Consider the following 22,366-nt stretch of genomic DNA (forward strand, 5'->3'; position numbering starts at 1 on the left):
TTACCTCTGCTGATGGGGCAGTCCTGAGACTCTCTACAGTGAGGTTGCTCTATAGTATTGTTTTTAAAGCCTTCACTAACATGTAGAGTACCTAATTCCAAAATGTGTGGTGCAGTAGCCTTTAGCGTTCAGAGCTTAGTGGTGTAGTACCACTGTTTAATCTGGCTCAAGGCTCCGCTCACACTTTTCGCATTTTTGGATAAATAAATAAAAAATATATAGTTTTTGGTTTTGAGTCCAAATTGACTAGCCAGATTTCAGGAGAACTCAATGTCCAATCAGACATTGGCTCCTCAGTGGTGGCCACTGGGAGCCCAGTACAGAGGACAAGTTAATCCTCAGTACGATTACCCTAGCACCAGAGATGAGCAGCGATCAGATAATTGCTGGGTTTACTTCTGACACTAATCCAAAAAAAGTGAGTGTTCAGTTGATCGCCACCTCACTCAAACCCTGTCACCCACTTAAGCAATATCACCACTCAGCATGCCACACAGCAGCACACTCCTACATGCCGTCATCTACACCTGTAGCATTTGTGCAATTTCTGACTGTTCCCTTGAGTACGTCTGCAGGCAATCTACTGTAACATTGCATGTAATAAATATTTTGTGTAGCCCATTGATGATGTTAGGCGCCACAGTTAAGACTTTCCAGAGTAATGGAAAACATCTTCACTTGACTCCCAATGCTTTTTCCTGGCTACAAACCATACACCATCTGAATTGGTGATGTGGGGTCTAGTGACACCAGAATGAACTTAGACTATAAGGCAAGGTACTTCAACCCACAACAAGCCTTGACATCAGTGGAAGTAACATGTGAGACATGTGACCTGGGGAGGTCACATTCATCCTTGCTCTGCTGCTTCTTGGGTTACTAACCAGGAACAAGTATGCACATGTTTCACTGGCTGCACACTTGTTGGGAATCAGTGATTCACTAACTATTGAAGCTGACATCCCTGAAAAATTCCACCTTTCAAAACAAGTCAGTTATATCTGCTCACATACTTCTATCCTGTGAAGTTCTCTGAAAAGGAAACCTGTACTATTGAGCACTGCTAATATTCTGTTTTTAAAATGCATGTCCTCTGGCTGTCATGCTGATCCAGTAGTTACAGTACTTTCTAAGGGTGCACTCACAATGGTGTATGGACCTTTGCCGAGCACATTTGACCCCCCAGGGTAGTTTTGACAGGGACTGCTTCCACTTGCACTCAGACTGCCTAGCCGATTGAAGCAGAAGTACCACCAACCGTAACCTCTTGGAACACGTCACAGGACCATTCACAGAGTGTGGCTCACACTTGCATGGTAGGGAGCTGGCTGTGAAGCCACAATGGAGTCACAGCTGGATTCCCACTGTCAACCTGGTGGCTCCAGAGACTTGAAGAACTGGCCCGGCTGAAGACAGCGCTGGATCCCTGGACTATAAGTGTTTTTTGTATCAAAATCAGCAGCTACAGTATTTGTTGCTGCTGAATTTTTTTTTTTTAAATTTAATGGAATTTTCTCTTTAACCACCTCCCACCCGGCCACTGCACATATATACGGCTGGATGGGTGCTTCCTTCTTCTGAGTGGATGTCCAGGAACGTCCCTCAGAAGGAGGGAGATCGCGCGTGCCCGCGCAGCAGCGCAATCCCGATGCGCTCGTGTCACCCAGACATGGCGCATCTCCGATCGGCAGGAGGGCTCTGTGTTCAATCAGAGCCATCACGTGATGTAAATAGAGAGCCTGTTGCTAGGCGATCGGCTCTCCTCTCCTCACACGGAAGTTGTCAGTGAGGAGAGGAGAGCAGTTCGCTGCAGCCGGCCGATGATCAGTGAGTATGAGCTGTTTTTTACAGCTTTTTACACATAGTGTCCCCACACAATGTCCCCAAAATAGTGTCCCCAAAACAATGTCACCACACACATGTCCCCACCAGTGTTAATTAAAACATTTAAAACATTTTAGTCGACTAAATGAATATTATTTTAGTCGACTAAAATACGACTAAAACTAAAACAACTGAAATGACTAAAATATGACTAAAACTAAAATGGCACTTTAGTCAAAAGACTAATGTCGTGTACACACGGTCGGACTTTCCGACGTAAAATGTACGATCGGAGCTTGTTGTCGGAAATTCCGACCGTGTGTAGGCTTCATCGGACAGTTTCCATCGGAATTTCCGTCGCACAAAATTTGCTTCTCAAATTTTCCGACAACAAAATCCGTTTGCATAAATTCCGATCGTGTGTACACAATTCTGACGCACAAAGTGCCTTGCATGCTCAGAATCAATCAGAAGAGCCGCACTGGCTATTGAACGTCATTTTTCTCTGCTCGTCATATGTGTTGTACGTCACCACGTTCTTAACATTCGCAATTTCCGACAAGATTTGTGTGACCGTGTGTATGCAAGACAAGTTTGAGCCAACATCCGTCGGAAAAAATCCATGGATTTTGTTGTCGGAATGTCCGATCAATGTCCGATCGTGTGTACGGGGCATAAGACTAATGCCCTGTACACACGGTCGGACATTGATCGGACATTCTGACAACAAAATCCATGGATTTTTTTCAGACGGATGTTGGCTCAAACTTGTCTTGCATACACACGGTCACACAAAGTTGTCGGAAAATCTGATCGTTCTGAAAGCGGTGTAGTAAAACACGTACGTCGGGACTTTAAACGGGGCAGTAGTCAATAGCTTTCGTCTCTTAATTTATTCAGAGCATGCGTGGCACTTTGTACGTCGGATTTGTGTACACACGATCGGAATTTCCGACAACGGATTTTGTTGTCAGAAAATTTTATAGCCTGCTCTCAAACTTTGTGTGTCGGAAATTCCGATGGAAAATGTGTGATGGAGCCTACACACGGTCGGAATTTCCGACAACAAGGTCCTATCACACATTTTCCGTTGGAAAATGCGACCGTGTGTACAGGGCATAAAACTACTTTGACATTTGACTTCAAAATTAACACTGGTCTGTAGTGCATGTTCATATCTCAATGTAATAATAAATAACATATTCGATTTTTCACTCCAGCAGAATATAATGAGTTTGCAAATTGTAGAGAATTGTTAACTAATGCATTACAATTGAATTACATCCGTTAGATTTTAGATGACTAAAATGAGTTTTAGTCCACTAAAATATACTGGAGATTTTAGTCGACTAAAACATAGGACATTTTAATCAACTAAAATGCACTGGAGATTTAGTCAACTAAATACGACTAAAACCAAAACAATTGCAGAAGACTAAAATGGGACTAAAACTAAAATGCCATTTTAGTACTAAGACTAAAACTAAATCGAAATTTGCTACCAAAATTAACACTGGTCCCCACACATGTGCCCACACAGTAAAAACACCTGTCCCCCCACATATGTAACAGTAAAATCATATGTCCCAATGATCATCTGCACACATATGTCTGTGATCATCTGCACACATCTGTACATGATCATCTGCGTACATATGTCCGTGATCACACAAACCAATTATTATACACTTAAAGTGGAGGTTCACACAAAAAATGAACCTCTGCTTTTCGGAATCCTCCCCCCCCTCCGGTGTCACATTTGGTACCTTTCAGGGGGGAAGGGGGTGCAGATACCTGTATAAATCGGGTATTTGCACCCACTTCCGGGCAAAGACTCCCACGGGAGTCTACGCCTCTTCCCGTCCCCCCCTGCTGTTTGCTGGGAAACACACGGGTCCTAGAGACAGCAGGGACCATCCAGATTGCGCAGCGCGACTGCACAAAAAACACATTTCGGTGGACCTCCGCTTTAACAGGATTTTTTTTACCAAAGACGTAGCAAAATACATTTTGGCTTAAATTTATGACAAAACTAGATTTTATTGGATTTCTTTTAAAATAGAAAATAGAAAAAATTGTTTTTTTTACAAAATTTCTGCTCTTTTTTTTTTTACGCTTATATCCCAAAAATTAAAAAAAACGAAGTCGTGAATAAATACCACCAAAAGAGAGCTCTATTTGTGTGAACAAAATGATAAAAATGTAATTTGGGTACAGTGTTGTATGACTGTGCAATTCTCATTGAAAGTGCGAGAGCACTGAAAGCTGTAAAATGGGCTGGGAAGAATAGGGGTGAATGTGTCCAGTATTGCAATGGTTAAGCATACCATGTCCTGGCCCACTTGAAAGAGGTGGTCTGTGTTGCACTCACTTGGACACAGGCATTCTACAATTGTGTGATCGATAACCGTGCTCATTCATAGAACACTTGTAGATCACACACGGAGCACAGAAGCAGGGATCACAGTGTTCTGGCAGAGGTGATGACGAAAGTGAGAGGGGGGGGGATTGGCAATCCTGCTTGGGCATGTCAAAAGTACACCGTAAGCAATAATTTTGAAGAAGTATGCAGAGTAGAAGTTCTGACTTCACTCACTTTATGGACCTGCACCACTAAGTGTGCCAGACGAGAACTCACAAAATACTTCAATACAAGAAAAGCCCTTCCTAAAACCAGGGACTGCACCACTGTATATCACAAACTTAACCACTCAATCAATCACAAAAAATATGTAATGCCAATATTAAATTAAAAACATAGACTTGCATAGCTCCCAACAGTCCCTGATTTGGAACAAAGTCCCTCTGTCCCTCTTTCCTCATTTGTCTCTCATTTTGGTCTTATCCATATAGTTGTATATAATTTATCTTTCAAAAAGTGATTCCCAGTGCTAAACATTTCATCCTCTTTCTACATTTCTGCAGTGGTAAATTTCAGAAGCCAGAATAAAGGAATAGTAGTGGTTAAAAAAAAAAAAAAACTCTTTTTTTGTATAAGTCTCCTTTAAGTGGGTGTGACAGGGGGTGTGTCTTATGCCTTCATACTTTTGCTAATAGGTGTCCCTTGTTCCTAGTGCAAAAACGTATACATACTTATACTTCCAGAAAGCCACTACTGAAAGTCTACAATGCAAAGCCAGCAGCTAGGCACTCAAAGACAGACCTTGGCACTTAAAGCCGAGCTCCACCCAAAAGGGGAAAGTACACTTGTTTGCTTCTTCCCCCCTCCGCTGCCACATTTAGCACCTTTCGGGGGGAGGGTGAGTGGGTACCTGTTTTTGACAGGTACCCATCCCGACTTCCTGGAGATCTTGCCGTGGCATTCAGAAAGTGCAGCTCGCTTTGCGCATGCGCAGTAGGGAGCTGGCTGTGAAGCCGTAAGGCTTCACTGCCGGTTTCTCTTACAAGGAATGGCGGCATGGAAAATCGGCTGTGGGGTGCCAACATTGTGGGATTCCTGGACTGTAAGTGTCCTAATATTAAAAGTCAGCAGCTACAGTATTTGAAGTGGGGGGGGGGGACTCCTCTCTTATATATTATCATATGCAATAATATCAAATCAGTGACATAATGGTTAACAAAGCAGAATATTGAGCAGTTAAATGTTATGCACCCAGTATATATAGTGAAAAGCATGAGTGACATACTTGGGTCAGTGAATGAAGCCATAAAAGAGGCTCCATTCACAAAGCTAACACACCAGGATACTTATTTGTCAAAAAAGTGACTGACTGTTTTTTCAGTTGAGTCCAATGAGATTTAAAAAATGACAGTCACAGAGGTTAAAATAGAGTCCCTTGTGCTTGTTTGTATAAAACATTCTGAAATGAGCCTAAGATAATATCTGGCCCCTATAGAACAGTGAAGAAAAGTGATGTATGTGCATAATGAATGAAAAAGAACCAAACAACTCCCATGGTGAAGTAGAAACTATATAAAGTGTGATGGAGAAGGTACAAAGCAAGAAGATGTAAAGAAGCCTGAAGAGCACCCCATTCCTTTCCGAAAGTCTGGATAAACTGAAAAGTACTGGAGGAGGGTGCCCCCCGGCAATGTGAGGAGTAGCAGGGCAAACTCCATACGTATCATGGCCACCCACCACTTTGTCAGGAGTGGCATGAGGAACTGGAGTCTGGGTTGGCCACAATATGCATGTAGTTGGCTCCACTACTGATGCCAGACTTCTCAGATTCACAGGAGGCACTCTCTTGAACTTACAATAGTGGCTTTCCGAACGTTTTTTTGTATGGTTTTATTTGATTTTAGTCTTCTATACATGTGCACTGCTGTATACTCATGCTCCCAAATGTATAGTCTTTCTAGGTCTTCAATACACTTTTTTACATCATATGATTTTTTTTTTTTTAAATAGTGAAGACCTTGGGATTTTCTTGTGTTTGAGTATTTCACTCATACTGTTTTATGTCTTGTGCAAAGTCAATGTCTCAAAATTGCAAAGCCAGAGAAAGCCAGGCAGCTAGCATTTTCAGAATGAGGTCCGCAGTGGCAGCCTCTCTATTTTTCTTAGTACAAGCTTCTTAGTAAATCTCCCATCATAAGTAGTATCACAAGGACAAATGCAAACACAGACAACAGTCACTCATCGTTTGGCTTCTTTTGACATGATAGAAGATCATTGCCCAATAACCCACAGCTACCAGTATTTGGGATCCATCTTTTACTGATCTCCCTACAATAAACTGAAATCTGATCGTTACTTAGCACATATTGATCGGTAAAGGTTGGTGATACATGGCAGCTAAATTTTTGCCCACGATGATACCAAATAATGTATCGACTGCGCAAGTTGGGCATTGAGGGGGTTAACTGCCATATCACTATTTCTGGGCATCGGAAAATTGTGCTGAAAAGTTGTGGCAGGTCCTGGCGGTGAGATGTGCCTGATCATGCGCAACCTAAACCTGCCATACATGGACAGATAGCTTGACAGGATTGACAGCTTGAGATCCATGCATGCCCATCTTTATCAAGCGTTGCCGGGACACTGAGAACCAGACTTGGCAAACAGCGAACTTATAAATTCGTCATTCCCTTTTCATTATAGAAAATGGAACAATCCCTGTTCGATCGCCTGGCTTGGTATTGCTTGTGAGACATTAACTCCTACCACAAGCAATACCTAATTTAGATATGCCGCTTGCAGGTATCAGGCTGGGCCTTCAGCCATAACGTAGGCTGTTGCAACTGGCAGAAAGTCAGAAGCCAACAAACCCAATACTATGTTAAAACCAAAAAAGAACATTAAAAATCCAGCAAACAATGGTTCAGTCCTTGGTGGCCAATCAATTTAGCATCTGCCTCTTCTGTAATGAACATAAGCTGTATTTCTCATTAATAACATCAGCTGCTGCCTTACCCTCCCCCTACACTCACCGGAGCCATAGACAGATCAAGGCTGTCACCTCTGATGGTCCCTATGGATCGGGGTCACCGCCGGGCCTGATCTGTGATGTCACAACTGTCTTTCTTGACTGCTGTCACGGTATTGCCCTTCTGTTCAAATGGTCCTTTCCCAGATGAAACCCTCCGTGCTGAGATCTGGGGGGGTGTCTATGTGTTCGCAGCCCTGGAGACCCTCCACCTTTTTATTCTGAAGGTCTCTTGGTTCTCATGCCTTCCAATGCATTTGGATCGTCTACCACTTTGTACATCTACGGTCACGTTCCCTTTGAACCCAACCAAAACAAAAATCCCCCTTTTCTGCAAGGTTCAGCTTGGGGTCCTCTCTTCTCTACAGGCCTCCCAGTGTAATCCAGAATTGGCGGTCTCCTTCTATTCCAGGGGTCCGGCTCTTTCTTTGTCCTTTGCCTGTGGGCTTTCACAATACAGATTTCTTATGTTTAGGTATCTGATCTCCTATGCCTTGGTGTGAGGGTCTCCCCCCTTCTCTGTAAGGGTCTCTCCCATCTGCAGAGCACTGAGTGTAAAGTCTGCAGCTGCTACATGCAAGCACTGGCAGCCTGGCTGTATGACAGCTGGGTCCTAGTGCCTGTCATGAATCCACTCTATGGCTATAGTCCCATTCTTATTTTATTTAAAAAGTAGCTATTTCCTGCTAGAAAAAAAAATAAAATGTGTGTTTCCTCGCATGACTTCCTTTATGTCATACCAGGAATTGCACATTTCATTTTTATTTCTAGCTGAAAATAGCTACTTTTTAAATCACATGTTCTTTGGTTACTTGTGCATCAAATCTTTCTTTTTTTATTTCACTACAGAGTGCAGGTGGTCAATTGTTTTCATTCAGACAGACTGGCTGGTAGAATTGTAATAATGTGTGTGTGTTTGTGTATGTATGTGCATAATACATACATATATTTTAATTGATGTGTGTGTATATATATATATATATATATATATATATATATATATATATATATATATATATATATATATATATATATATATAATGTGTGTGTGTGTATAAATATATATACAATGGGAAAAATAATTATTTGATCCCCTGCAGATTTTGTACGTTTGCTCACTTACAAAGAAATGAAGGGTCTATAATTTTTATCATAGGTGTACTTTAAATGATAGAGGCAGAATATCAACCAAAAATCCACAAAAAACACATTATACAATGTTATAAATTAAGTTGCAGTTCAGTGAGTAAAATAAGTATTTGATCCCCAAGCAAAACATGACTTAGTACTTGGTGGAGAAACCCTTGTTGGCAAGCATACGCTCCCAAATCAAATGTTAAAAGCAAAGAAAATTTGAAGTACTGAATGACATTCATCAAGTCATCGAATGTACTAAGAATTTTCATGTTCGTTCAATCAGCTAGTATATGGCTATTATAAAATGAAGTTTTATTTAACCACTTGTTAACTGGTTGCTTACAAGTTAAAATCAGTATTTTTGCTAGAAAATTACTTAGAACCCCCAAACATTATATACAGTTGTGCTCATACCCTGGCAGAATTTGATTACTCGGCCATTTTTCAGAGAATATGAATGATAACACAAAAAATTTTCTTTCACTCATGGTTAGTGTTTGGCTGAAGTTATTTATTATCAATCAATTGTGTTTACTCTTTTTAAATCATAATGACAACAGAAACTACCCAAATGACCCTGATCAAAAGTTTACACATCCCAGTTCTTAATACCGTGTATTGCCACCTTTGACATCAATGACAGCTTGAAGTCTTTTGTGGTATTTGTGGATGAGGCTCTTTATCTTCTCAGATGGTAAAACTGCCCATTCTTCTTGGCAAAAAGCCTCCAGTTCCTGTAATTGCTTGGGCTGTCTTGCATGAACGGCACGTTTGAGATCTCCCCAGAGTGGCTTAATGATATTGAGGTCAGGAGACTGAGAAGGCCGCTCCAGAACCTTCACTTTATTCTGCTGTAGCCAATGACAGGTCAACCTGGCCTTGTGTTTTGGATCATTGTCATGTTGGAATGTCCAAGCTACGTCCCATGCGCAGCTTCCTGGCTGATGAATGCAAATGTTCCTCCAGTATTTTTTGATAACCTACTGCATTCATCTTGCCCACAATTTTTACCAAATTTCCTGTGCCTTTGTAGCTCACACATCCCCAAAACATCAGCGATCCATCTCCGTACCTTTCATCATAGGCTTTGTTGACTCCTCTCCAAATGTAGCTTTAATGGTTGTGGCTAAAAAGCTCAATTTTGGTCTCATCATTTCAAATGACTTTGTGCCAGAAGGTTTGAGGCTTGTCTCTGTGCTGTTTGGTGTGTTATAATCGGATACTTTGTGGCATTTGCGTAGTAATAGCTTTCTTCTGGCGACTCGACCATGCAGCCCATTTTACTTCAAGTGCCTCCTTATTGTGCATCTTGAAACAGCCACACCACATGTTTTCAGAGAGTCCTGTATTTCGCCTAAAGTTATTTGTGGGTTTTTCTTTGCATCCCAAATAATTTTCCTGACAGTTGTGGCTGAAATTTTAGTTGGTCTACTTGACCGTGGTTTGGTTTCAACAGAACCCCTCATTTTCCACTTCTTGATTAGAGTTTAAACACTGCTGATTGGCATTCTCAATTCATTGGATATCTTTTTATATCCCTTTCCTGTTTTATACAGTTCAACTACCTTTTCCCGCTGATCCTTTTGCTTTCTCCATGACTCAGAATCCAGAAACCTCAGTGCAGCACTGGATGAAAGATGCAAGGGTCTGTCAGGAGTCCAGAAACATATTGACCTTTTATACACACACACTAATTACAAGCAAACAGATCACAGGTGAGGGTGGTTACCTTTTAATAGCCATTCAAACCCCTTTGTGTCAACTTGTGTGCATGTTATTAGGCCAAAATCACTGGGGTATGTAAACTGTTGATTAGGGTCATTTGGGTAGTTTCTATTGCCATTATGATTTAAAAAGAGTAAACACAGTTGATTGATAATACATGGCTTCAGCCAAACACTAAGCATGAGTGAAAGAAACGTTTTTGTGTTATCATTCATATTCTCTGAAAAAAGGCCAAGAAATCATAAATTCTGCCAGGGTATGTAAACTTATGAGCACAACTGTATATTTTTTTTGGCAGCGACCTTAGAGGATAAAACGGCGGTCATTTCAATATTTTATGTCGTACTGTATTTGCACAGCATCTTGCAAACACAATTTTTTGGGGAAAAAAATACACTTTAATGAATAAAAAACAAAACAAAAAAAAAAACAGTAAAGTTAGCCCAATTTTTTTTTGTAAAATGTGAAATATGATATTACGCCAAGTAAATAGATACCTAACATGTCACAAATCTCCATAGTTTTGTAACCTTTACATTTTTTTACAGGTTACCTGTTTAGAGTAACAGAAGGAGGTCTTGAGCTAGAATTATTGCTCTCACTCTAATGCCCTGTACACACGGTCGGACTTTGTTCGGACATTCCGACAACGAAATCCTAGGATTTTTTCCGACGGATGTTGGCTCAAACTTGCCTTGCATACACACGGTCACACAAAGTTGTCGGAAAATCCGATCGTTCTGAACGCGGTGACGTAAAACACGTACGTCGGGACTATAAACGGGGCAGTGGCCAATAGCTTTCATCTCTTTATTTATTCTGAGCATGCGTGGCACTTTGTCCGTTGGATTTGTGTACACACGATCGGAAATTCCGACAACGGATTTTGTTGTTGGAAAATTTTATATCTTGCTCTCAAACTTTGTGTGTCGGAAAATCCAATGGAAAATGTGTGATGGAGCCCACACACGGTCGGAATTTCCGACAACAAGGTCCTATCACACATTTTCCGTCGGAAAATCCGACCGTGTGTACGGGGCATAATAATCGTGGCAATACCCCACATGTGTGGTTTGAACACTGTTTACATTTGCGGGCACAACTTACATATGCGTTTGTTTCTGCGCGCGAGCACAGAGGGTTGGGGCGCTTTAAAGGGTTTTTTTTCTTATTTATTTTACCTTTTATTTTTACACTCACCCTTTTTAATTGTTTTTTTTGGATCAGTTTTAATGCTGTCACAAGGAATGTAAACATCCCTTGTGACAGTAAAAGGCAAAAACAGGTACTCTTTATGGAGGGATCTGGGGTCTCCTCTGCACTTGAAAACATTCAGAATGCCAAGATCTGTATTTTTGAATACTTTCCAATTTTTTAAACTGCCATCTTTAAGACCCAAAAACTCATAATAAAAACCCTGCTTGGGCTCATCCGACTCCATTGACATAAAAGGGGATAAGGAAAAAAGGATAGGAAATAGACAGCCCACTGTGCAAGTACAAAAAGTCTAAATTTACTGTATCAAAAACATATAAATGGAATAGCCAGTGATAAAAACTGAATCATTCACGTGTCAATCATACTGTGATAAAAACTCAATGGTCACCATTCTTGCCCCTATCCAGTGACAGTAATATATATGTAGCGAGGAATGTTAAATTGCAATATCTTCAATCCTGAGCAGCAGTAATACATTTAAACATGGAAATTGCATGCATGCGAGTAGGATCTGGAGCTAAGATGGATCCTAGGAAGAGCAGACCTGGATCCTGGGAAAGAGGCACACTGGCATATTGTGGTAGGTGTTGTAATTCCCTGATGTATCCAACAGGGGGGAATCACTGAGGTATGAAAGGGGAAGGGACGGCACTTTGGGTCAACAGTGGTCTAGAGGAGGTATATGGAATTGAAAGGTACAGTCACAGTATGTATGTGGCGGATTTAAATGCAAAACAATGTCCTGTAACCTCCCTCTCACTGTTGCAAACCATAATTGAAATATCCAGAGTATGCATGCAAGTTGACGTTCTTGGTCCATGGGAGACCATACATGGATCAAAGCATATAGTCCCAAGTTGAAAGAGAGTAAATGGATACTTATAGGTGGTGATGGAAAGACAAATCTTCAGTGCCAGTACCATTGCCGATTTCCAATGAAGCCCGTCAAGCATGAGCAAGTGTTCATATCCTCTAGTCACAGGGGCAAGGTGGACAAGGAGAAAGAGAGCCTAGCCGGTTTTGCCGGTAACCGCCCTCTGCATCAGAGGCAGTGTGGTCCCCATCTTTAAGACTCCAGTAAACCGGAAGTGACTTCGCTTCCGGGTTACTACATCCGAGACCTGATCAACAGGGCCATCTTAATAGCATCATGGGCCCCTGGGCAAAGTAATGCTATGGGGCTCCTACAAGCTTACTCAATTTACGGACCTACTCCTAAGAATTAAAGTACAATATTTTCTACTTTCTGCTATGAAACATCAAATGACAAAAATTTAAAACATGTCTTCATAAATATAGGCCAAAATGTATTCTGCTACATGCCTTTGGTATAAAAAATCCCCTCACACCTGTATTCTCTCAGCCCCCCTCACACCTGTATGCTCGCAACCCCCCTCACACCTGCACGCTCTCAGCCCCCCTCACACCTGTACGCTCTCAGCCCCCCCTCACACCTGTACGCTCTCAGCCCCCCTCACACCTGTACGCTCTCAGCCCCCCTCACACCTGTACGCTCCCAGCCCCCTCACACCTGTAGGCTCTCAGCCCCCCTCACACCTGTATGCTCGTAGCCCCCCTCACACCTGTACGCTCTCAGTCCCCCCTCACACCTGTACGCTCTCAGCCCCCCTCACACCTGTACGCTCTCAGCCCCCCTCACACCTGTATGCTCTCAGCCCCCCTCACACCTGTACGCTCTCAGCCCCCCCTCACACCTGTACGCTCTCAGCCCCTCTCACACCTGTACGTTCTCAGCCCCCCCTCACACCTGTACGCTCTCAGCCCCCCCTCACACCTGTACGCTCTCAGCCCCCCTCACACCTGTACGCTCTCAGCCCCCCTCACACCTGTACGCTCTCAGCCCCCCTCACACCTGTACGCTTTCAGCCCCCCTCACACCTGTTAGCCCCCTCACACCTGTACGCTCTCAGACCCCCCTCACGGCTGTACGCTCTCAGCCCCCCTCACACCTGTCAGCCCCCTCACACCTGTACGCTCTCAGCCCCCCCTCACAGCTGTACGCTCTCAGCCCCCCTCACAGCTGTACGCTCTCAGCCCCCCTCACAGCTGTACGCTCTCAGCCCCCCTCACAGCTGTACGCTCTCAGCCCCCCTCACAGCTGTACGCTCTCAGCCCCCCTCACAGCTGTACGCTCTCAGCCCCCCTCACAGCTGTACGCTCTCAGCCCCCCTCACAGCTGTACGCTCTCAGCCCCCCTCACAGCTGTACGCTCTCAGCCCCCCTCACAGCTGTATGCTCTCAGCCCCCCTCACAGCTGTACGCTCTCAGCCCCCGTCACACCTGTACGCTCTCAGCCCCCCTCACACCTGTACACTCTCAGTCCCCTCTCACACCTGTACACTCGCAGCCCCCCTCACACCTGTATGCTCTCAGCCCACCTTCACACCTGTACGCTCTCAGCCACCCTTCACACCTCTACGCTCTAGGCCCCCTTCACACCTGTACGCTCTCAGCCCCCCTTCACACCTGTACGCTCGCAGCCCCCCTTCACACCTGTACGCTCTCAGCCCCCCTCACACCTCTACGCTCGCGCACACACACATTTATACAGACACCCACACAGACACACATGTAAACACACACGTACACATACACACACACACAAACATGCACACAGGCACACACACAACCCCCCCCCCCCTTCCTCGTCCCACTCCCAGCTCTTGTGCGGGACACACAAGGGGTGCACACGCAGGAATTTACCAGAGGGGGCAGCAAAGAGCCCAATGTCAGCTCAGTAAAAACTCACACAAATTCTAAAAACTAGCGCAGCCACGGAGCTCTCCTGCACCCGCCCCTGCCTTCTCCCATCCCTGCCAGACAGCTGGACCCTTCTAGACGCTTGGGACCTTAATAGTGTATGGGCTCTGTACCCCCCTGACGACAGCCCTGCCCGCCAGACTGCCTGTGCCCGCTAAGCCTGACTCCCTTGCCCCACTGCTTCTTCTTTTTGTCTGGGTCTGATGGGGCCCCAGGCCCGCTCAGTAAGACGGCCGTGCCGATCAAAGACAATTCCAGATTTGTTCAGGTCTCGAGCCAGTCAGCGGACGAGCCGGCTGGTCGCTCGGGTCTCCTGGTGGAACAGGAGAGCTGTGTGAGGCACCGGGAGGGGACACATCCCCTCACGCTGCTTGTAATAACAGCCGAGCAGCTGCTTAGCCGCGTCGCTTGTTATAAAACTGGGGATGGTGCTGCGCTAATCCTGGTGTAAACGTGTCATAATAATAGAATATTAGTGACTAAGTGACGTGATGCCTATTCTCAGTAAATAGGTGATATAATTAAAATAAAACGCCCATAAGGATTAAAATAAGGTTTTAATAATCCCGGATCCGAGGGGGGCTATACTAATAAGAGGCTACCATAAAAGGGTGCCAAAAACACAAGTATTATGGCAAGAGTTAGAAAGGCGTTTTATTTTAATTATATTTTATTTTACTTACATTGGAATATAGTGTTTTATTTAATCATTTTTTATGGCCTCTTTCAGGACCCGCTGATCACTTAGACCTAATTCTATAGCATTTTTAAATACTTGGGTGTTTTTAGTCTAATTTTTATCTAGATTGTTTTCCTTTTATTAGTATATATATATATATAGTATAAGTGTAAGTTTTATATTAGATGTTGATTAAAGATTAGGATGATTTATTATGTTATTACCATATATGAGTGCGTCCATTACAGTGGAGGGTATACTCCCATAGTAAAGTACCAGTTTATCTCCCTATTCTCATAGTATAGTACCAGCTTATTTCCCCATTTTACATTTATGTTCATTCTGTCCCCCCCCCCCCTGTATGCCGTTTATATTTTTACAAAAATTGGCTTGGTGACAGGAGGTTAAGCGGGAGTGTTTAAGCCAACCATCTTAGTTACTCTGTCTTCTGGTTGAGGTCCGGTTAATATAAAATCTTAACATTATGACACTGCAGGCACAGAGTCTAGATTGGCCAGCCGCTTTGCTAATGTCCCAGTCCGTTTTAGATAACCAGCAAAATGGCCGCCCCCATTAATCCCCGGGAAGATGGCCGCTATAGCTGTTTTCCATTGAACTCCGGGAAAATGGCCGCCGGGCAGTGAGTTTACCTGATCTATTTAAAGACAAGTATGGGTGCCCTCTATCATCCCCTGAAGAAGCCACGTGACCCGTGACGCCACGCGTAGGGACCGGCACCCTCCACTGTAAAAGTATACGAGCTCGCCGCTCGTTCGGATACCACTCATTCCCTGTTGCATTACTATGTGAGTACCCTATGATATTTCTGAATAAAGCCTTTAATTTTTTAAAAAATACTACACTATGTGGCACCTTTGTTTTTCCTTTGGTCGCTATGCCTCCTGCATGGTCTGAGGTATATTGAATGACAGCTTGGGACCCAAGACTGATCCCCTTAGGAGACATCATAAACATTGATTGACTCATGCTGTAACCTCAGCGTAGTGAGGTAAGGGGCCATTGCCCTCCATTGTAGGATTGCTGCATGAAGAGGATTGGTGTTTACACTTCACATTCTTCACTTATTTGAGGAAAGCGATGCTAGAATCTAGCTGCTGCCTTCACCATTTTTCTCATTGAGCACGTTTAAAGAAGCACTGGAACTGTTTGTTGCTGCACAAAGTCACTTTTTCTTTGCATTTGAGCATTATTTGTACTAAAATGTGAGCACGGATTGCTGACACTGGACACTTTATTATGTTTGTCACTTGTATTGGGATCTCCTAGGACATTCATAGTAACCTTGCACCTTGTGCGGTTTATTTTATTTTTTATGTGTTTTATGTTTCAAACATATTTTTATTGTTGTTTGCACTACAGGTGAAGGATTTATATTGTTCTACGTATATTCAAATGCTTATATTTATCCATGCATAGTTTTTATTTGCACTTTTTTCGATTTTTTACATTTGTCACTTGTATTGGCATCCCTTAGGACATCCATAGTAACCTTGCACTTGTGTGCGGTTTATTTTATTTCATCCTTATTTTTATTTCTTATGTGTTTTACTTTTCAAACATATCTCTATTGCTCTCTGCACTACAGGTGAAGGATTTATATTCACAATCCGATGTTTATAGTTTTTATTCATGCGTAGTTCTTATCTGCATTTTTTAAAGTGAGCACAGCACGGAATATTAGTAACGTGGGATCAAGTTTTTTATCACCTATTTACTGAGAATAGGCATCACGTCACTTAGTCACTAATATTCTATTATTATGACACGTTTATACACCAGGATTAGCGCAGCACCATCCCCAGTTCTATATTTAGGCTACTATTAAGGGCCAGGTTGGACCCTTCTCGGTGCAAGCTGCTTTTCCCCCTCTTATTTCTTCTATTTCTTCCATTTTTGCATGGTAGCGCAGGAATACCATACTTGTTATCGCGTCGCTTGTTATTACAAGATAGCCGACCATCGGCTCTAAAAAAAACTGCAGCTGCAGGCATCACCCCAGCACTGATTTTGCGGCAAGTGGTAAACATGTCACTTAAAGTGGTTGTAAACCCACAAAAAAAACCCAAGCTCATTATGAAATACTCACCTTAGATAGAAGCCCCCACAGTGGTCCCGGCACACTGCTCTGCCTGGCGACATGTCTCCCGGATTTTAATTCCGCTTATCGCTGGCTCTGGCGCTGTGATTGTCCGGAGCTGCAATGACGTAAGCCTTATTATAGACTTACCTGTAGTGAAAAGTGGTCTGTAAGGGTTTACAACCACTTTAAACCCACATCATAAAAAAACTATCAATAAATGGTGTATTACATGCTGTTCATACTCAGTCACTATGAGATTTCTTTTCTGTATTCTGCAAAAAAAAACCTGGTTGATCCTGCTGCTCTCTATCTCCACCTGCTGTTCATTTCCCCAATTTAGCTAGAGATTTTTCAGTTGTGTTGGCAACTCTGCACATGCTCAGTTTTCAGTGAGTTTCTGTGCTGAGTATTTCCTCCCTATCACATTTGAGCAGCCCATTTGACTATAGAGTCACACATGTGGGTGTATATACAGTGGTAACTGACAGCCCACTCCCTCCCTGCTCTTGTACGTCCACTAAACACTATGGGGGTGGGAAATTACATGTATATTAATGGTGGCTTCACCTCCCTCTTATTCTAGGCTGGGAAGTTTTGATGTCCTGTAGATATGAACTGTCACAAGGTCACTTTTGAGGGCCCAGGCTGTGGCCAGAGTCAGAGTATAAAATGCCCTGGCGCTAGTGGGATTAAATAATGTCTCAAGCTTAGTTGTCAGTGAAAGCAAAAATTTACATAGTGCCTGTGGTCAGTAGGAGGAAGAATGGTGACAATTTTTGGTATCAGTGGGATGAAAAGTGCCCCTTCATAGGTGTCGGTAGTAGACATAATGCACCATCAGTGGTGTCAGTGGGAGGAATAGTGCCCTATCATAGGTGTCAGTGGAAAGAATACAGGCAGTCCCTGAGTTACGAACACCCGAGTTACGAACAACTCCTACTTACGAACGACCCCAAATGCCAGCCACTTGTGCTCCACGCGGGTCCTGGATACCTCCAGACACATTCCATACTACAGAAGAGCCCCAGATAACATAACAAGCACCCAGAACATCCCACATCCATGCACAGGCGGACGTTACACTTACGAATGCAGTGCTCCACCTGGAAGTTACACTTACAAATGCAGTGCTGTGACTTACGAACAACTTCGACTTACGAACAAATCTACAGTAAACATTGTGTCCATATGCATGCTAGTAAATAGAGGCTTAACAAAACAGCAGAAGAGTCTCTCATATGAGGGCAAAACCTTGTAAATGTCCGTTAGGATTTCCCACTATATAAACTCCATATTCTTCCTTACCCAAATCACAACAAAAGGAAAAAATAGCTTTAGATATATTTTAAAGCAGCATTCACAGACCCCCTACGTTACTCCTATGGTGTTAGGAGTCCATCATACCCATGGAAATGCAAATGATCCCTCAGCCAGAAGGGCTCTATTGAGGGCAACAAAGATCTTCAATATCACCAACCAGAAAATTAGTGCCCATTCACAGAACACAAGGGGCCACTCTTTACATCTGAAGGAAAAGAGATTTAATCTCTTACCAAATATGGAAAGGTTTCTTTAGAGTAAGAGCTGTGAAAATGTGGAATAGACTCCCTCAAGAGCTGATTTTAGCCACTCACTTCAGCCCCGGAAGGATTTACCCCCTTCCTGACCAGAGCACTTTTTACAATTTGGCACTGCGTCGCTTTAACTGCTAATTGCGCGGTCATGCAATGCTGTACCCAAACGAAATTTGCATCCTTTTTCCCCACAAATAGAGGTTTCTTTTGATGGTATTTGATCACCTCTGCGGTTTTTATTTTTTGCGCTATAAACGGAAAAAGACCGAAAATTTTGAAAAAAAAGATATTTTCTACTTTTTGTTATAAAAAAATCCAATAAACTCAATTTTAGTCATACATTTAGACCAAAATGTATTCGGCCACATGTCTTTGGTAAAAACAATGTCAATAAGTGTATATTTATTGGTTTGCGCAAAAGTTATAGCGTCTACAAACTAGGGTACATTTTCTGGAATTTACACAGCTTTTAGTTTATGACTGCCTATGTCATTTCTTGAGGTGCTAAAATGTCAGGGCAGTACAACCCCCCCCCCAAATGACCCCATTTTGGAAAGTAGACACCCCAAGGAAATTGCTGAGAGGCATGTTGAGCCCATTAAATATTACATTTTTTTGTCCCAAGTGATTGAATAATGATACAAAAAAAAAATTTTTTACAAAAAGTTGTCACTAAATGATATATTGCTCACACATGTCATGGCTATATGTGAAAATGCGCCCCAAAATACATTTAGCTGCTTCCCCTGAATATGGGGATACCACATGTGTGGGACTTTTTGGGAGCCTAGCTGCGTACGGGGCCCCGAATATCAAGCACCGTAAATTTTAAGGGCGTAAATGTTTGATTTCACTCCTCACTACCTATCACAGTTTTGAAGGCCATAAAATGCCAACATGGCACAAAACCCCCCAAGGGACCACATTTCGGAAAGTAGTTACCCCAAGCTATTTGTTGAGAGGTATAGTGAGTATTTTGCAGACCTCACTTTTTGTCACAAAGTTTTGAAAATTGAAAAAAGAAAAAAAAAAAAACATTTTTCTTTTCTTTCTTCATTTTCAAAAACAAATGAGAGCTGCAAAATACTCACTATGCCTCTCAGCAAATAGCTTGGGGTGTCTACTTTCCAAAATGGGGTCATTTGGAAGGGGGGTGGGGTTGTGCTATCTTGGCATTTGGGAATGTAAATATCCCCTATGATAGCAATAGGTAGTGACAGGTACTCTTTTTTGAAAAAATTGGGGTCTATTAGACCCTAGATCTCTCCTCTGCCCTCAAAGCATCTGACCACACCAAGATCGGTGTGATAAAATGCTTTTCCAATTTCCCAATGGCGCTATTTACATCCGGCGAAATCTAAGTCATAAACTGCTCGTAGCTTCCGGTTTCTTAGGCCATAGAGAAGTTTGGAGCCATTCTGGTCTTTGATCAGCTCTATGGTCAGCTGGCAGAATCATCGGCTGCATGGTGGGGGGGCATTCCCTCCCACTGCTTGTAAAAGCAGTGTAGAGGCTAATTAGCCGCTAGGATTGCTTTTACATGAAAGCCGACCGCTGGCTGGAAAGAATGATACCAAGATGATACCTAAACCTGCAGGCATCATTCTGGTATAACCACTCAGTCCAGCAACAGACCTGTACGTTGCTGGTCCTTGTTGGGCATATATTGTAAACTTTTTTTTCATGCAGCCTGTGAGCGGAACCAAAAAAAGAGATTGATCGGTGGGTATGCCCACCATTAGAATACCTCCCTTCATCCACCCACTTCTAATGATGGGCATACATGCACCGTTTATATATGCCGAAGCATGGGGGCATCCGCCCCAAAAGTTAGGAGCAAATCGCTCCTCCGCCCCTGCTGCCCCCATGCTTCTGCATATATGCTCTTTTTTTTAACTGTGGTGGTGAAATCACCTCCTACAGCGCTGGAGTCACGGCTTTATGTATCATGGGAGCAAATGCTGTTGCTGTCAAGATAAGTAAATCCGCGCTGCAACTGAATGGCGTACCTGCTAAGCAAATGATGGTTAACAATAAAACAAAGTAACATTACAGTATAATAGTAAGACATACCATACCTGCAAAGCAAATACAAAAAAAACATAGTAAAAAAAAACATTTTTTAACGCAACCTGTGCCTAGAATATATATATGCCGAAACAGGAGAGCATCCACCCGCAAAAGGCAGGAGCAAATCGCTCCTCCCCCCCTGCTGCCCCCATGCTTCGGCATATATGTTCTTTTTTTTAACTGTGGTGGTGAAATCACCTCCGACAGCACTGGAGTCACGGCTTTATGTATCGTGGGAGCAAACGCTGTTGCTATCAAGATAAATAAATCCGCTCTGCAGCTGAATTATAAAGCAAACATGATAAAACATAATAACAATAAAACATTGCAGAATAGAATACAGTAAAAAAGAGCAGAACAATAGAGAACAATAAAATGACAACTATTTTTGTTTTTTTTATTGTATATATTTTTTTGTGTTTTTTTTTTTTTTTTCACTTTTTTTTGTAACTGTAACTTTTGTAACTGTAACCGGTTCCAGGTTCGGGTTTCTCAAAATGCGATGGCATCTTGGGAGACCCTGTGAAAGTGTGCCTAGTCTGTGCAGTGCTGTACCCTACGCTATCACTCAACTAGTGAATGGTAGCGTTCAAAATATTCACCAATGCAAAGACCAGGATTGTCAGGACAGGAGGGACAATAATAGCGGGTGTCACTCCTATATCCGCGCTTGCTGCAGACACGACATCTTTTTTGGGGGGCTCGTTGGGTAGGGGTACTCGGGAGGACATAAAGAAAATGCCTCTCATGCAGCCAGCTTACTGCATTTGGTTGGGGAAGGTGAGGTGGAGAACAGTCTGGAAACAGAAGGGCTCTGACAATCTCTTCCTGGAATTTAAGGAAGGATCCAGTCCGTCCTGAAGCTCTGTATAGCACATGAGTGTTCAGCAAAGCCAATTGAAATAAATAAACAGACACTTTCTTGTACCAGCATCTGGCCTTACGGGCAATTAGGTACGGCGCCAACAACTGGTCGTTGAGGTCCACCCCTCCCATATTTTGGTTATATTCTTGGACACAGAGGGGTTTCTCCACAACACCAGTCGCCGTACAACAAAAACATTCTTATTTTCCCTCCACTTCATAGCAAGCAAGTTATTACACTTGAAGCAGGCTCTCTCCCCCAGTCAAAGACGGGAATCTACAAGCCGCTGGGGAAAGCCCTGGCGATTAGGTCGCACGGTGCCACATGCTCCAATCTGATGATCAAACAAGTGACTAAAAAGTGGCACGCTCGTGTAATAATTGTCCACATATAAGTGGTACCCCTTTCCGAATAAGGGTGACACCAAGTCCCACACAATCTTGCCAGCGCTTCCTATGTAGTCAGGGCAGTTTATCGGCTCTACGTGGCTATCTTTTCCCTCGTAAACCATAAAACTACATGTATAGCCTGTGGCCCTGTCACAGAGCTTATACATCTTGACCACGTATCTGGCACGCTTGCTGGGAAGGTACTGTTTGAATGACAAGCGGCCAGAAAACTTAATCAGGGACTCATCAACGCAGACAACTTGATGGGGAGTAAACAAGTCTGCAAAACGTTGGTTGAAGTGGTTTACGAGGGGCCGAATTTTGTAGGGCCGATCGTATCCAGGGTCTCCACTAGGACGACAGAGTTCATTGTCATTGAAGTGCATGAACCACGAGATCTGCTCGTATCGTGCCCTGGTCATGGAGGCAGAGAACAAGGACATATGGTGAATTGGGTCAGTGGACCAATATGACCGCAACTCACCCTTTTTAGTTATGTCCATGTTGAGGGAAAGGCCCAGAAAGAGCTTAAATTCGGAAACCGTAATTGGTCTCCAATCTCTGGCAAGGGAGGACTGGGGAATAATGGCGATGTGTTGACCAGCGTACAAAT

The 22,366-nt window shown here is 43.1% G+C and overlaps 1 protein-coding gene across 4 annotated transcripts in view; it reads right to left on the minus strand.

Annotated features, from left to right (window-relative positions):
• The window catches only part of ST6GALNAC6 (ST6 N-acetylgalactosaminide alpha-2,6-sialyltransferase 6), a 200,569-nt gene that overhangs the window by 87,994 nt on the left and 90,209 nt on the right, over positions 1 to 22,366 (minus strand). For 2 of the 4 annotated variants that reach the window (XM_073600465.1, XM_073600462.1), the window contains exon 1: positions 7,219 to 7,837. The exons of the other annotated variants lie outside the window; for them this stretch is intronic. In XM_073600465.1, the coding sequence (XP_073456566.1) occupies positions 7,219 to 7,227 (9 nt within the window). In that variant the 5' untranslated portion in view covers positions 7,228 to 7,837. Of the gene's footprint in view, positions 1 to 7,218; positions 7,838 to 22,366 lie in introns of those variants that run through there. 4 annotated transcript variants of the gene reach the window in all.

Source organism: Aquarana catesbeiana, linkage group LG09 (assembly GCF_042186555.1).
Source record: "Aquarana catesbeiana isolate 2022-GZ linkage group LG09, ASM4218655v1, whole genome shotgun sequence".
Lineage (NCBI taxonomy): Eukaryota > Metazoa > Chordata > Amphibia > Anura > Ranidae > Aquarana > Aquarana catesbeiana.